Source organism: Lygodium microphyllum, chromosome 27 (genome assembly GCF_053477565.2).
Source record: "Lygodium microphyllum isolate KBCC chromosome 27, Lygodium_microphyllum_v1.1.10, whole genome shotgun sequence".
NCBI lineage: Eukaryota > Viridiplantae > Streptophyta > Polypodiopsida > Schizaeales > Lygodiaceae > Lygodium > Lygodium microphyllum.
In genome coordinates this window covers 93,187,927-93,204,870 of record NC_141161.1, presented here as the reverse complement: position 1 = coordinate 93,204,870, position 16,944 = coordinate 93,187,927, and the positions used below count along the sequence as shown (strand labels likewise).

At 36.8% G+C, this 16,944-nt stretch overlaps 1 protein-coding gene across 1 annotated transcript in view; it reads left to right on the top strand.

Moving 5' to 3' along the window:
* The first annotated feature begins 14,516 nt into the window (after nt 1–14,516).
* The window catches only part of LOC148012606 (lipase class 3 family protein), an 84,757-nt gene continuing 82,329 nt past the window's right edge, over nt 14,517–16,944 (top strand). The window contains exons 1-2 of the mRNA XM_087669442.1: nt 14,517–15,693; nt 16,059–16,168. Coding sequence (XP_087525568.1) covers nt 15,382–15,693; nt 16,059–16,168 — 422 coding nt within the window. The 5' untranslated portion in view covers nt 14,517–15,381. The remainder of the gene's footprint in view (nt 15,694–16,058; nt 16,169–16,944) is intronic.

The window sequence follows — 16,944 nt, the reverse complement described above, 5'->3', positions numbered from 1 at the left end:
AATGCATTTCTTATACATAACCAAACCAAATGTAAAAAGTTCAATCCATGCTAGTTTTGTAAGAAGTCCTTATTTATGTCTTTTGTAGCCAAATAATATTATAGTTCTTTTTTTATATGTAAATACCTCCTCCCCCTCTATCGTTAATATGATTCTAGGTTTTTCCACAATGGATGTTAGATAGACCATAAATTAAACTCCCTATTACAATGAGCCAATTGTATGTAGTCCCATCTTGAGACATATGTAATATGTTTTTAAGTCTTATTAAGTAATTAGATGAAGGAAAAGGAGAATTGGTTTTCCATATTAACTTCAATAATAATTAAAGAGTAACACAAAAGTTTCATTTGGCATCTTTGGTTCTTCCAAGATGGGAGAAACATAAGAAGTGCTACTGGAGGATATAGGTTAGCTTGAGCATTGAACCTTAGAGGAGTCAATCTATGCTCTCAACACTAGCTCAAGTGTCCAATTACATTACTTGCCAAGTAGAGAATATCTCAAGTACCGAATCACATAACAATATAAGCTTTTTCCTCTCTTCATGTGGATAAAAAATCCAAAGAGATTATTATCATGTTTGGGAAAAGGTGTAACTATTTTGAATCATGTTGCTTGGTGCATGCTTAGCTAGATAGGATCATTCCATTGCCCACATTGTGACCATGGGTGCACAACACAAGTTAGTTTGCAAAATATTTGGGTGTGAAATTTAGGCAAGAAATGGATCTAATTTTGAGGGTCTTACATTGCATAAAGCACTCTTGAATATGCGTTGTCCAAGTGGTTATTTTAGTTCCTATACCTTAAGATAACTTGAAAGTTTGCAGTTACTATGAATTTCCAAAGATAGAGGCCTCATTTGATTGGAAAAATCATCAAATAGAGAACTATGCTTTCTAAGATTTCATATGCATTCCCAAGCATGGAGATTACATTCAGTTGGCAAAATCATTGTATGGAGAACTATGCTTAATTTCTATGTTAGTTTAGGTGAAGCTTCAACATTCATTTTGTGTGTAGAGCTCCAATATTGACTTAGCCTATGTCTAGAGCTTCAAATTTACATGATTGAAACATCAATTCAAATTTACATGATTGAAACATCAATTCAAAGCCCAATCAAGTAACCAACACTCTACAAGTCTTGTTGGATAAATATAATGGTTTGAGAGAGAGAGAGAGAGAGAGAGAGAGAGAGAGAGAGAGAGAGAGAGAGAGAGAGAGAGAGAGAGAGAGAGAGAGAGAGAGAGAGAGAGAGAGAGAGAGAGAGAGAGAGAGAGAGAGAGAGAGAGTGTGTGTGTGTGTGTGTGTGTGTGTGTGTGTGTGTGTGTGTGTGTGTGTGTGTGTGTGGCTATGGGAATGCATGTAAAGGGACTTCCAAAGGACAAACCTTATAAGGGCATGCTTTAGGTTTTAATTATTTAGTCTCATTTGCATATTCAAAATGTAAATGGTCAAAAATGATCTAAACAAAGGCAACAATGAAGGACAAGCATAATCACCACCAATAGTGGGTTACTTCATACATTCTAGCAAGTCCTTAAAAATGCTTCATGTAGTATAGTGGTCTTGCAATGATTAGTTGAATGTTCACTTCATGCAACTTGACTTGAAGCTAAGGGAAAACAAGTTGCTAATCAATTAAGTTACCGTGGATGTGTGATTGATCATGTTTTGAAGGGTTCCTTGTCCAAGTAGAAAACAAAAGTGGTTCACTTCATAGAATGGCGGTGCCACCTCAATACGTCTACATGTCAATGGTACGATTCATAACTCCTAAATGAACTTGTTTCTGTGTGATCCTATCATGTTATTCCTTTTTGGAATGTTATTCGAGATGCTCTAGTTTTAGATGTGTCCCTTAACTTAGGGTTTGTCCATCAATTAGGTTCAATAAAATTGCATATTGGATTTTAGAGAGTGTTGACTTCATTAGGGAGGACACATGGTGTTGCCAAAGTACTATGTGTGAAACTTGCTATCTCTATTTGAGGTTTCAAATAGGCTGCTGATACTTACCTTCTCTAATGCATCTTATTGCATTATAGAAGAATAGCTCTACGTGCCTTCATTAGATTATAAGCTAACAACTATATTCTACTCCCATAATTCTAATGCAACCTCATGTAGACCTTATTTTTTACATGCTCAATTATTAAAATAGAGAGTGTACAACCATCATCATATTTTTCCTAGTGACATTCTCATTTAATTCAAGACATTTGAGATGTTACTACTTCTTCATTAAAAATGTGTTAAATTTATGATGTATTTTCCTCATGAGAAGCTCTTATCGAGCATGAACCTTGTAAGAAGCTCTCTATTTTCTTTCATTAGTATATGGCAATTATTTAATAGGATGGATAGAAGGAGCTAGAAGGATTAGTGTCCATTGATTAGCATGAGAAATGTTTGAAGGAAACTCTTAGGAGTTCTCAAGCAAAACAAACTATGGAAGTTTGAATATTGAGTTTCACAACATTCATGTGCATAAATTACACTTCACTATCCAAATTTTACTTTATTTTTCAAATCACTTTAGTGCTTCTCTCTCTCTCTCTCTCTCTCTCTCTCTCTCTCTCTCTCTCTCTCTCTCTCTCTCTCTCTCTCTCTCTCTCTCTCTCTCTCTCTCTCTCTCTCTCTCTCTCTCATTTTATGTTTGGTTCACAAATGGCCCCAATAATGCACATAACTGCACATGCATGGATGTAGGATTCCTTAAAGTCCATCCACTTTATTTGTATGCTCATTAGTGCTTTTACATGGAGCCTACCATGCTTTTACGATGAGTTGGGGCACTATCTAGCATTTTGTTAAGGCATTGTAGTTTCCCATTATCTTTTCATTTCTTTTTCCCAAGAGGTCGTCACTTTTATACCCATACTTATCATTTGGCCATTAACATCTTGCAAATGCTTTCATGTTTCAATGTTGTTTGCTTATCTCTTCTGGCATTAGATTTGATTTCTTTTTAAATTGAGTTTCACACCATAATAGCAAAGGTGAGCACCAATTTGTTTTGTTAATCATGAAGAAAACATTTTGATAGGCTTCAAATATATTTGCAAATGTGACTTAAGCAAAGCATTATTTTCTTGTGCTAGTAATTTCTACATTATGGACTTTTTGAATGGCACATCATACAATTCTATATTATGTATTCTAGTTGTGGTAATGTACTTAACTATAGTAAGGATTCTAATCAAAATAGATTTGACACATGCAATGAAGAATATATTAGTAATTGTTGTCTTATGCACTTCAATATTCTTCGAACAAGTGAGAAGCTAGTGCTTTGTATGCTTTATGGCAATATCCAATTGGTTTTAATGCAATTTTGTTAAGAACTTCTAGTTTTCTTAGTTGCCATCTAGATCAAGGTTTCCCTTGCAAGCATGTGATTATGACGATTGAAGTGCCCCTTCTTTACATCACTTCACATTAACTAAAAGGAAGCAAGCTTATCATATTAAGCTCTAAAGTCTTATAGTAGCCAATACCTTAGGACTACCATTCTTATCACTATTAGGACTAAACCCAAGACCTTAGCTAATCTTAACTTTTTTTTCAACTTTTCTCAACTCACTTGCATTCTTGGACTCTCTTTTGAGGTGGCAAAGCTAACTAGATTCAAAGCTAGTGGGGGTGTTGGTTACCATCACGAGGCCAATCCCTCAACATGTAATTAAACGAACACATTAACTTTTGAGTGAAGAATGCTAGATGTTTCTCATTTTATTATTTAGAAGATCTTAAGTTTGGATAAGCTAGATGATAAGGACATTAAAATGTTGATAAGGCTACTTGAACTTCGACCTCCCATGACTATCTTAATAGAGATAATATGAAATTTATTTTTTTTGCAAAACAATTTCAAAGCATGAGTGGCACAACCTGTGAATGACCTTTTAATCAATGGAAAAAAAAGATGAGATGTATTTGAAATGTTTGTAATAGCTTATTCATGAATAATGTAAAAGACTATAGAAGACACCTTGAAAAAGATCAATTATCATTCTTTGTTAAGTGCCATTAATGTGTTTATGTGGTACGATAGGAGACATTAAAAAGGAACAAATTATCCTTTCATGGATTGCAATAGTGTAATAATGCAACCATGTCCTAGCTATGGTAAAGTATCATTAAATTATTTCGCAAGATATCAATACCAATTTTGTGATGGTGACAAGCATCTCCAAATATTCCTTAGGGTTAGATGTGCTTAGTTTTTGTTGAGTTTGCATTTGTTTTTTCCAATCATACTCAATAAAGCAAGCAACTATTAGGATAACACCATCCATTATGAATAAGAAAGTAACTAGACATGCACTATGATGTGTCAAAATCATAAGTTTTGGTCCACATTGGCAAACAAATAATATGCCCCCTTTAATTTGATATTGTAAGATAAAAAATTTTGCATAATTTTTTGTCATGTTATTGCTTATTATTACATTGGGCAATTTATTTTTTGAAATTGCATGGCAAAGCAAGAACAATGGACTTTCTGAAATCTCACAAGTGCTTGGAAGAAAATAGAGGTATGATTGAGTTAGTAAGTTGAAGTACTTAATTTAAACTAAAGCATCGATAGTCAACAAAAGATGGTGTCTATATGTGTACATGTGTGCACATGTTTATGTAGCACTTCATACTGTGAGAGGAGTTTGAACTCTCAAAGTCTATTTTTGAGCTTGAGCACTAATCATGGTCACTAATGAAACATCGATTATCATACAGACTTATGAATCCTTCGTAAAGGATATACAATGTTTTTCTTTATGGTGATTGGGCTTCAACTTACTTGTTTGGAAAACTGTTTTTGTAAAGAACACTTAATTCCGGTTGATTTCTTAAGTTAGAGACAAACTTTTTATAGTGAAAGTTTTTTGCCAAGTGATTGCACAAGTAGTGAAGTTGTCAATGTGACAACATGTTTATCCATTTGCCCCACATCCGTGGCACATGGAAGCTTGTGTGGAAATAGGATTTATTGTTTCAAAGAGGTCTATCTCATCATTTTCTCTCACAAGTCCTCATTCAAAGCACCCATTTAAATTTTTGTATTGGGAATGGCCAATTCACTACTCATTGGATCTCAAGTCCTCCATCTCATGCCATAGTCCTTTTATGTTTATTGAGACTCATTGAGTCCAAGAATAAAGAAATGGAATTTGTCTCTCAAGGAGTCTCCCCTCTTCTTTGCTTCTCTCTAGTACTACCTAAAGAGTTTGCATATTTGTTGCAAGGATGATAGGACCACAAAAACAACTCTTTAAATGTTGAATTCCAAGGTTGGAAGAGTGAAATGTGCATTTTTGCAAAGTAAATTTGTGTGTGTAAGATGTTCCAGGCATGCACCATGCTGCGCACAAGCACAAGCACATGCACCCACACACACACATGTGCACGCGCGCGTGCACGCACGCACACACACAGACACGGGGGGAGAGAGAGAGAGAGAGAGAGAGAGAGAGAGAGAGAGAGAGAGAGAGAGAGAGAGAGAGAGAGAGAGAGAGAGAGAGAGAGAGAGAGAGAGAGAGAGAGAGAGAGAGAGAGAGAGAGAGAGAGAGAACACATGCACACCTTATCTTTGATAAGGTAATGTATAATATTGCAAGACCTAATTGGCATTAAGTCTCATTGATTGTCAAATTCCCTCTAGAACAACAATACCTAAAAAAACATTGAGTCAATTTTGCCATGTTTAACCTCACATTGTTTTGCCTTATCTAAAGTAAAAGCCCCATATAGACTTTATGAGGCCTTAAACTTTGTCTCACAAAACCTTGTAAGGTAAAAAGGCTTGAAAAAATAAATCAATAAGGTCTAATACCTTAGCCAATATGTTGATCATGTTGCTTCTACGTAAACCTCAGTGTTACAAAGCATTGATATCATTCTTAAATTGGTTAATAGATAGTTTTGATTGGTGGATAGGTTGTAGCATTCAAATTTTATAGATCTATAATGATGTAAACATAATAGTGTGTATATACTCATTTTTTCCATAGAAACATTATTGTTTTTGCTCATAATTGACTATGACCTTATCCTTGCTCTATTATCTCTCAATCATGGGTATTAGTAATCATATGTTGAACATTGCAAATCAACAAAAAATTAATGTGGTACATTTTCTACATTTTGGTTATGTTGATTAATATAGTCCTTCCTCCCTTTCTTAGACCTTTATAGTTTCTAGAAGAATATACCTCATTAGGTATCTAAAAAACTACCTTGACATCTAATGTATAGGTAGAATAATCATATTTGAAAATGTCCAAAATGATAATTATAAATAGCTTATTTTGAACATTTATATCCATAAAAAGGGTACTAAGGATAAAGAAAACTCTTAGCCCTATATTGTTGTTGAAAGCATTATCTTAGGAAAATCGGTCCATCTTGGTTATAAAGAAACTAAAAAGAGGTAGGATGTAGTGCGCATACCTTTACCCTCCACAAACTCTCCAAAAGCAAGATATGTATAAATTTAGTTAAGATAATTTTTGAGAAACCTCTCTACCTAGAGGCCTTAGTTTTTGTCATACTTCTTACCAAAAAACTCTTATATCTACTCTATAAAGGTTTGTTGCCTTAGTTGAGTAAAAGACTACTTCTAAGAATTTATTTCTCATCTATTAGTTGATTTACATGTTTAAGATGATACGATGAAATTTCACATTATCCTCAAAGATTGACTTATTGTATTATATCATCCAAGTTAAAAAAAAAATCATACTAAGTCTTGTATACTTTGAGATTTCATACAATATTATTCTCTCATGTGTGGATCATGTATGTTTTTTTCTCGCAATTTTTGTAGTCAGAGATAGTCTAATCTTTCAATATCAATAGCAAGTCCCACAGGGTCTTATTCACTTGTCCACCTCAAATAAACAAACATAGTTCTAATTTTTATTTGGGGCCTGTTGGTAGGTGAGCTTAGTGGGTTGAATATTCATCTCTTTCTTCAAAGACAAATTAAATCAAGACACATTAAAGCACTCAAAGTCTAGATTCTTTTAGAATCTCTTTGTTTTCAAATAAGGCCCCTTAAAAAACCATAACTTTATTATTTTATTGTATTGTTCTTTGATGGAATAGCCAAATCTCTTGGATAGTTTTATAAAAAATAAATCTTCCACAAGCAACCAATCATGCACGTAGGCACACATACACACCCAACCACCCACCTTTACTGCAATCTATACCTTGCCTATTTTGAGTACAACATTTGCAAAATCATTGCCCAACGGAATAGATACGAAATACTCAAACACATTTCCCACACCTTCAAAAACTATGATGATCTCCTTATGGTCAACATACCAAATCCCATGCTTTTCCTAAAGAACGATCCCAACTCCACATTCACACATTACAAATAGGTATTGTTGGAGTTTGACATCTCTGGGAATTCATTCTTTATCTTTGAGATCAAGTGCTTCATTTCACTCTCTATACAATCCTCGACTATGGAGCTCTCTTGCTCCCACAAACATACAATCATAGGACATATGACAATAGAATGCAACTACCCTTGTCTTATAATAGATTCATCCACAAGGCAAGCAACTGTCCTAGGGGATGGTCACACAAGGTAATACTTTCCCAAACCAGGTCGATCCTCTAATGCAACAACCATGCAAACACAACCTATGCTCGCATTTGAGCACTAGTATAGAGGTATTAGTAGATTGGAGCTTTGGCAGCTTGTCACAAAAGCCTTATCAAATGATTGGCTAGTTGAACAAAAAGGAACTCCTTGTCATTGTGCTCTATTAATGGGTGTGTTCTATGGGACCTACTCCATGACAGGGGTGGTCCATAATTACCAGCCACCCTGGCTTGGTCTCGGTATGTATGGGTAAGGGTAGGTTTACATCTATAATGGTGTTTAGACTAATTAAGGGGGGCAGCATCTTTTATATTTAGGGGTAATATGATCATCTTATCCTCCCTTTATCTCCATTACATGATCCCTTAAATTGATGAAGCTCCTAACCCCTTCATAATTTCCATCACAACACTACATCTCCTCAGAGAAAATCCCACTCTTTTAATTGCAAGTAGGTGTAATCTTGTGTGCTTTCTAATTGTTGCCAAAAGACATGAAATGTGCCCACATATGCATATGTGCAAAAAAAAGAAATCAAATTGTAGATTTGGCTCCCCAAGAAAAAAACCAAGAAACTATCTTTCTAGCATAGAGGGATGACTACTCAAAGCCATTGTTATGCAAATACAAGCAAGCCTTCTATATTTGCCACACAAACCTATGATCAATTGCCTAGAAATCTGACAAAGCCTTACCATACATAAGGTGAAAATTCACTTTCTTAACATTGTGATAATCCCAACAATATTTACAAGTGGAAGACAACTAACGTCTACACACACTTCTAAATTAAAACTATCTCAACCAAAATCATACACTTTCAATTTGGAAAGTCTACATGTACACTTTCAATCTAAAATTGTGGACTCTTTGGAATGCGAATATATATGCCTAGCTTATAGTTGATGCTAATGGTGTTGCAATTGATAACACATCCTACGTGATCAAAGTGGATACAATAATCACCAAAGCATTTGCTTATTGCATGGAAAATAAATTAGATGGTTTAAAGTGTTCACCAATTTATTAACACATTTTATTAACAAGTAATAACTAGGTGCTCACTAGGCTATTTGCATTTGTTTCTTGTTGCCTTTGAAGAGCTTGGAGATAACTTTTAAGACACACAAGTCTCCTAGATGAAAGATCAATGCTACTAAAGCATAGGGCCAAATTGCAAACCTTGATTCATAGATTGTGGATATTTTCTTTGATATTGTGATTTTACAAAGAGAGACATTGCATTAACTAGCTATTAAGTGAGTATGCAAGTCCTTTCAATGCCATAATAGCAGGGTAAGCACGTTGCAAATGTGGCATCTTATTTTTGTCAACTGCAACAAGGCAAAAGACCTCAAATGATTTTATTGAGTAGTGTTCTCTATATTTACCCTTCATTGGCACAAAGGATGCAGTATCATTGAAAGAGCTATATCACAAGAACCTAGAACAAGATCGTGCAAATACTAGCAAACCACAAAATCAATAGCCATATCAATGCATTAGTCGTCATTGATTCATCATTTGTTGGTAGCTTTCGACATGAAGCAATGCCTCAAGGACCTTTATGCTCTTGTAAATGACCTTTATCGGTTATAGCCCCTATGTATAAATCCACATCATGGCTTAACATGAACCAAAAGGCATTGATGGATGTGTCCCTTTGTATTGTGAAAAGTATGTCTCTTCTTTGCAATATGAGGAGAAGCTTTGAAAAACATCATCAAATACGGTACTCTTTTTAGGCTATTGTCTTCCCAAACATGACCTTTGAAGATCATGGATTCAAAGATTGGAACCGTGATCAAAGAGGATGCCCTGAGCTCGACGCCAAGGGATGTGGAAACTTAGAACTCCACTAGTAAGATCTACAAACCTGGTAAAACAATGTTTCTAAGGTGATGGCCCTCTAAAGTCAAGTCTCTGGTTATGGAGGATGCAACACAAGCCATAGGGGTGACAAAGTAGATGAATCTCTCTCTCTCTCTCTCTCTCTCTCTCTCTGTGTCTCTCTCTGTATCCTTTTTGTGGACAAAAAGAGCCTACCTAGCTACAACTATATTGTGTCCCTAGGAATAAAATCAAGAAGAGACACTTATTAATGCTCAAATGTCACATCACAAAAGCAAGTAGGTCAATGTTGGATTACATTTCTCTTTGCATTTGTTTAAAATGCATTCCCACCAAACATTGTATATAGTCACCCACATATCTCTTTCCTCTGTATGTGTAAGGTTCACGATTTGGATTCACAGTAGTTGTTCTTGATTACTTTGTATGTTCAAATTTAGGAATTACACAATGAAAGCATGGTCTACTTTGTTAAACACATGACCTTATAAAGGTGGCATGTGAGTTAATAAGAGATTCTCTCACTTATAGACATACACACATACACATATCTGTATATACACATGTATGTATGTATGTATGCATGTGCATTTGTGTCTATGAGTGTGTATACACATAGGCATAGACGTGTGTGCACATGCATGCATGCACACGCGCACACGTAAACACACACACCCCCCCATTACATGCACATTACTTATATTGATGTCTTATAAGGTCTAAAATCATAATTACATGAAGAATCATTAATCACATTATCTACATGCTTCTCTATCTTATTATAGACAAGGCCGTTGCAAGTTAAAATATAATGAAAAAAGTGATGGTTTATACTAATGGCATGTAAAAAAAATGAGTAAGATGATGAAGTGTAACGTTATGTATGATTCATAGGACTTTAGATGCTAAGGGAGTTTTGTATAGTAGATGTTATGGAGGAGTCACGCTTTGAGAGAGAGAGAGAGAGAGAGAGAGAGAGAGAGAGAGAGAGAGAGAGAGAGAGAGAGAGAGAGAGAGAGAGAGAGAGAGAGAGATTATCTCTTTAATAGGATCTTTCTTTTGGTTGGTTTCATAGGCAAACTTCTTGGCAGACACACCATGTGGGGTTGTGTTTGGAGTTCAAATTCCCTTGAGACTCTCTCTCCCTCACACACACACACACACAAAGAGAGAGGATGTGTTTTTTTAGTGAATCAATACTAAGTGTTTAAATGTATTCACATCCATGGTGGTATACACATTGATGCACCAAAATTTCAAACACACACAAATCATATTTATAATAAACTTTAACAATGTATTATTGTACATAAGGAGCATAGATGACCATCCTTATGTGGCATACTTTGAATTGATGTCTTGCAACTTGCATCTTGCATATAAGTATAAATTCTTGGAATGATGAAGCTTTTGGAAGTGACAAAGGTGCGTGTTTTCTTTGTCATCCTTTTGTCCCAATTAAGTAATTTTGGGTTGCATATTCGTAAACCTTTTTTTTTTTAATGAACCAATTTCCATGCTTATCTAGAAGTATGCATGATAATCAATGACTTTGCAAATTATAGTGAATACTCAATTTTGATATATTTTGTATAGTGGAGGGTTTTATATTTGTTTAGGATATTGAATTTCAATAGTATTAGCCATTAATGTATTTGTAATCATTTGTTGTTTAGTTTAGGATATATAGCCTCCTTAATGACAACCCACTAAATGAGATCCTTTGTGGATTAAATGTCAATATAGTTGTGTTTTTTGTTGTTTGTATGTTTAAATTATCTTACATTGTATTTCATTGTTTCATTCATGACAATATAATTGCATTTTTTGTTGTTTGTATGTTTAAATTATATTGTATTGTATTTCATTTTTTCATTCATGCCATTTCCTTTCTTGATAAATTACTCCTACGTATACATCTATTTCAACACAACAATTTGAAATATTGCCAATTTTAAGATGAAGGAGAGTATGTGCATGGTTTATGATCATATTGTGGCATAGTTTGAGATTATGGTATTGTGAGAAAATAATGAGATAGGGTGGTGTGTTGTGATTGTATTGCAATATGCAAGTTTAGAGTTTAGGGTTACGAAAGGTTTTTAGAGAGAGAAGGGAGAGAAATCATGCGAGAGAGAGGGAGAGGGAGAGGGGGGAAGTAAATACCATTTGCACTCACCTTTTTGATCCATGCTTGTGTGAGTCCTAGCATGGAGTGCTAGTTCTTTAGTATATATTATTTATACCTTCGGTTCAATGTCCCCCAACTGAGGAAAAAGTCCTCGAGCCTGTGCGGCATAAGCAAGAAAGGCTTGGAATGCAAGGGTGAGTGGAAATGTCTTTCCATTATGGTAACTATGTGTACACACTCACTCTCTCCCCCTCTTTTCAAGACACCCGTTTCCTCTCTCGTTTACTTCAAGATCTCTCTCTCTCTCTCTCTCTCTCTCTCTCTCTCTCTCTCTCTGTGTCTCTCTCTCTTTCCGTGTGAGAGGATTAAACCAAACATTTTTATTTTTGTATGAATGTTGAATAAAGCTTCCATTTGTTCGCATGATGAATATGAAGCCTTAAGCTCATAGTGAGCACTTTTGGATACAACATATCTAGCTCTCTTATATGTAGGTCCAACACACACACATAAAGAGAGAGAGAGAGAGAGAGAGAGAGAGAGAGAGAGAGAGAGAGAGAGAGAGAGAGAGAGAGAGAGAGAGAGAGAGAGAGAGAGAGAGAGAGAGAGAGAGAGAGAGAGAGAGAGAGAGAGAGAGAGAGAGAGAGAGAGAGAGAGAGCATGCCTGTATGCATGTACATTTTTTGTCTATTTCTCTATTCGGATGTATACATACACTCTCTCAATCCATGTATATGTGTGCAGGCACAAGATGTATCCTTTCTCAAAATATTTGAAGGTGCTTTCATAGAAAATTCATTATGTAAGCACAAACTATACAAGGCCCAAAGCAATGAAGCAATCTAGCATGCGAGCATATATGGGTCTCTTTGATGGGCTACGTTTTGATGTTAATAGGAGTGCCCTCTAACTTGCAAATTCATGGTTGCAATTTTCGATCTTTGGGTTGTTGGTAGTTACGACATCACTAGGCACTAGGTTGAGTCACTAAGGAGAAATAAAGAAAAAAATGAGCATGAAGCAAGGAAGAGGAAATGTATCGATGATGTTTGTCTATGATACTGGGTGCAAAATTGTCCCCTCTTTGTAATGCTACTCTACTTTTTGAAAAAGAGATGTAGCTAAGAGCCATCAGTAAATCTATTGTCATTGCTTGATCTTACATGCTACTCTTAGTTTGTAAGATCAAGGAGAAAAGTCAAGACGCTTCTTGCAATTGAAGTTGAGACTTTATTAATAATCCATTATCAAGTAGTTAACATCAAACTTTTTGTTCTGTTTGTTCAACTCACAATGTATTTTTCATGTCAACTTTGGCAGATGGAGGCACTTGTAGGTTGATGGTAGGCACAGAGCTAGGCATGGGTACTAGCCTCCTTTGTTTCAAAAACTTATTTTAAAAAAAAGAGTAAACCTAAGTCCCACCACATGCAATACCCCTGCATATAGCCTATTTTCCAAGGATGGAAAAAAAAAGAACCCTCTCCATTGGGCCTTGCCTCTCACTTGCATGTCTTCAATCAATTGAGAGGGGGACTCAATACCATGGCCTACGAATGGCTCCCTTGCCTCCCTCCCTCCCTCTCTCTTTCACTCTTTGTCTCTCTCTCCTAAATGGCCCCAACCTTCTCCTCTACTACCTCAAGGATTAGCTAGATCAAGGTGCATGTGCAAGCACATTGACATGTACTCACCTTATTGCCATATGAGTTTGCTAAAGTAAATGATTTGTCATGTAGATGAAACAATGCAAGTCATGGCAATTTTGGGTCATGCTTATAGTTTATTTTAAATCTCTATTTAGGAGAGATTCCTTAAGAAATATCTCATATTCCAAATTTTTAACTTTACTTGATTGTTTTGCTGGCAAACTCCTTGGAAGACATATAAATGCTATGAGTTTGGGGCTTCCTTACCATTGAACTGATATTACATTCTCTCTTTTACCATTTCAAGTTAATTAATTGGCTTACCCTATTTGAAATGTATATAAAATCTATGATGAGTTGCTATGAATGTGGCATTTATCATATTATTTTTAAAAGAAGTATTGTAAATGTTTATATTGTATATTTTAGATAAGCACACTAACTTACAGTTAAACTTTTTATGGGAAGTCCCTATATTAATTTTATGATCATCAAAATAAGTACATGCACGTGGGAGATGAATTGGTGGTAAAATTATTCTTAAAAAATGCCTTAGTATCCTTTCGACATTGAGAAACATATGAGCAATTCCCTTGAGGGGTTTTTTTGGGGGGGGGGGGTCTCTACTTTTCTTGGAAAACCCCTCTTTCTCAGGAGAAACCACCTATACCCTTTTTCCAATAGGAAATCTTCACTTGAAAAAAGAAAAGGCATCCTAATCATGTGGACCGCCGAGTTAACAGGGATATTTTTAAAAGGTTTTTATTAAAAAGATTAAATAAGAAACCTTTCAACATGGCACAAAAAGAAAGATAGCTTCTAGATATGCGGACATTTCAAATGTTTTTTATTAAAATAATCAAAGGGGGTTTCTAAAAACCTCCCGACTTGAACTCGTTTGCAAAGTTAGAAGCGAGAACACACTTGAAAACAGTTTCTTGTGAGAAACCCTCACGAGAATAGCTCCATACATTTTATAAAATGCTTTTATGTTTTTAAAAGTATCGACGTTGGCCTTGAGAGACTCTTATGGTTTGTCATATTATGAGGCATAGAGTACGTTGTTCATCTTGTTTTGTGAGAAAAGGGAAGTGGCCGTGTGTTATTTGTGTGAAGCGCGTGGTTCATCCTTTTTGGTGAGGAGAGGGATGCAGCCATGTGTTGTTGGGGGCTTCGGAATGATGCCAAGCGCGTGAAGCGGGGTTAGCGACCTTGAATATTTTGGGCGTTGCAAGTGAGAGCTTTGTGCTACACTCTAACAACATCGAGAGACAAATGCCGGTTTGTAAAGAAAAAGGGGTTTTATTTCCCGGCTCCCTGCAGGCGTTGCTATTTTTATACATTTGATGCCAAGTCATGTTTTTCGTCACTGCTCGAGGCTGTTCGGCGCAGGTTTGCTTTGATCGCCCAATCGTTGCCAGTTTCGAATTTCGCGATCGCCCTCCTCCACACTCGGCACAATTGTGCTCTCCCCCCTCACACAAATTTTGACAGAGGACAGAGGACCGGGGGCGCTATCGCTGGCATGATCGATGAAGAAAGAGAAAGAATCTCAGTCGACTGAGGCCGTTACCTGCTTAGCACAAGCCCGCAGGTGCCGGCATGAAGTTCCTGAAGGATTGACAGAGCAGAGGACCTGGCGCCATAGCTGGCTCGATCAAGGAAGAAAAAGAATCACAGTCGAATGAGGCTGTAACCTGTTTATCTCAAGCCCGCAAGTGCCGGTATGAAGTTCCTAATGAGAAGGCTCCATCACCGAGGATGATGTGGCCTCGATAGCTTTTCTGTGGTCATCATGATGCTAGACATGGCCTCGAGAGCTTTTCTGTGATCATCGAACAATATCATACTGCCTCGTGCTTATCACTGAGTCGACATCTAGAGTTTACCTTACCTGTATTGGAGCAACATCTTGGACTTGAGCTTTTTGCTGATCGTCCTTGCCTGATGCTCATCACGTGAATTGTCACTAGAGTTCATCTAAACTGTATCGGAGCAGGCATGTTTGGTCGCTGCAATAAGGGCGTTGCAGGAGAATTTCCATCTGTGCTCTCCAAGGAAAGAAGGAAGTGGGGGAGGAAGGTCTACATCGCGACATCAGAACACAGTACAAGGCAGCTATGGCTGGCTTAACTGCCTGGGTAGGCTCAATCCAGCAACGCCTGGACACATGGGCACGGCAGCACCGTGACCTTGTGTCATCTGTTGCAGCTCCTTTGCCTCCTGTATTACCATTGCCATGGCGGCCACGGTGGCAATGGACCTGGAAATGGCCATGGCAGAGCAGTCAAGAAAGCAAAGAGGAACTCGAGAAAGAGTACAAGAGAAGGAATGAGCAGTTGCAAAATCTCTGTCGTGCTCTCAAGGCAGAAGATGTAGCCGACCTCAAGGACATTTTGGGAGCCATGGTCCTCTCTGAGTGTGTCTACAAGGTAATAATAAAATGGGCTACTATGGCTGAAGCACGTTTCAACTAAGCTAAGGTTGAACCATACAGTGAAGAATCTTGTTTTGAGTACATGAATGAGAGCATGCAGGGATTGGTGCATGCGTGCACATATCAAGTTGTTAGCATGAGGGGTGCATGTGTGCAAATCACAAGGGAATATGCCTTTGGTTCTTTCTAGAAGAGGGTTGTGTATTTGCATGTTGTCTGTGCTGCGAAACAGTTATTGAATGTCTTTTCTGTTTCTTTCTTTGTGTGCACGTGTACATCTGCATGTGTCTCTGGACATATGTGTATACATGTCTACATAGACATGTCTATAATCCTAAACGCACATGTTTTAACTTTCAGAGACCTGATTCTGAGGTGATTCGCGCTGTAAACAATTTTAAAGCCGATTTTGGTGAACAGCTAGTCTCTATAGAGCGGGTCCAGGCTTCTCTTGATCATGCACCTCACAGGTTCTCCACCTTTTCATAATACCATGAGAGAGATGATTAATTTGGCATCAAGGTTGTTGATATTAGTGGAAGCTGAATGTCATTTCCTTTTCTGAAGGTCTCAATGCATTATCTACTACGTGCTTTTTGCTATATTACACAAATGTCTCTTCATATGGGGTACACACACTTATCTAAGTGCCAAAGAGGTTCTTTGAACCAAAATAACTATGACAAAATGTTTCAGAAAAGAATGACTTGTATTATGTCTTGAGACGTGATGTTGAGACTTTCCGTGTAGTGTGTCATGGGCAACAGCTGGGTGGGATCCGAAAGTTGGATTTAATTAGACTCCCATCTTATTTGTTACAAAAGAGGAGGGTCTGCACAACTACGTGTAAACTATCATGCTCAAAGTAAGCTGACAAATTTGAAATCAATGTTGCATGCCATATGTATAGGGTAATGGAAACTAGGGCAGAATGTCTTTGATTCATAACTGTGCAGCTCTTAACTAGGGGCTTCCCTTACTTTATTTCTGGAGTACAGTAGCTAGAGAATGCAGGATTTGACTATTTAATTGTCATTTCCTTCAATTGGAAATGTGGCCATTAATTCAAAGTGGGATTTGATACAAGCTGTTTGTTGGCATGTTACTGATAGTTTCTGCTAGTTTTAGAAAAGCTCAACTGGTGCAATCATTTTTCAAAGACGATTTTGAGAAGTGAGTACCACTATTCCTGTGTCTTTGAGGCAGATATGCTTAGGATTGTATTCACACTTGAGCAACCTCACTA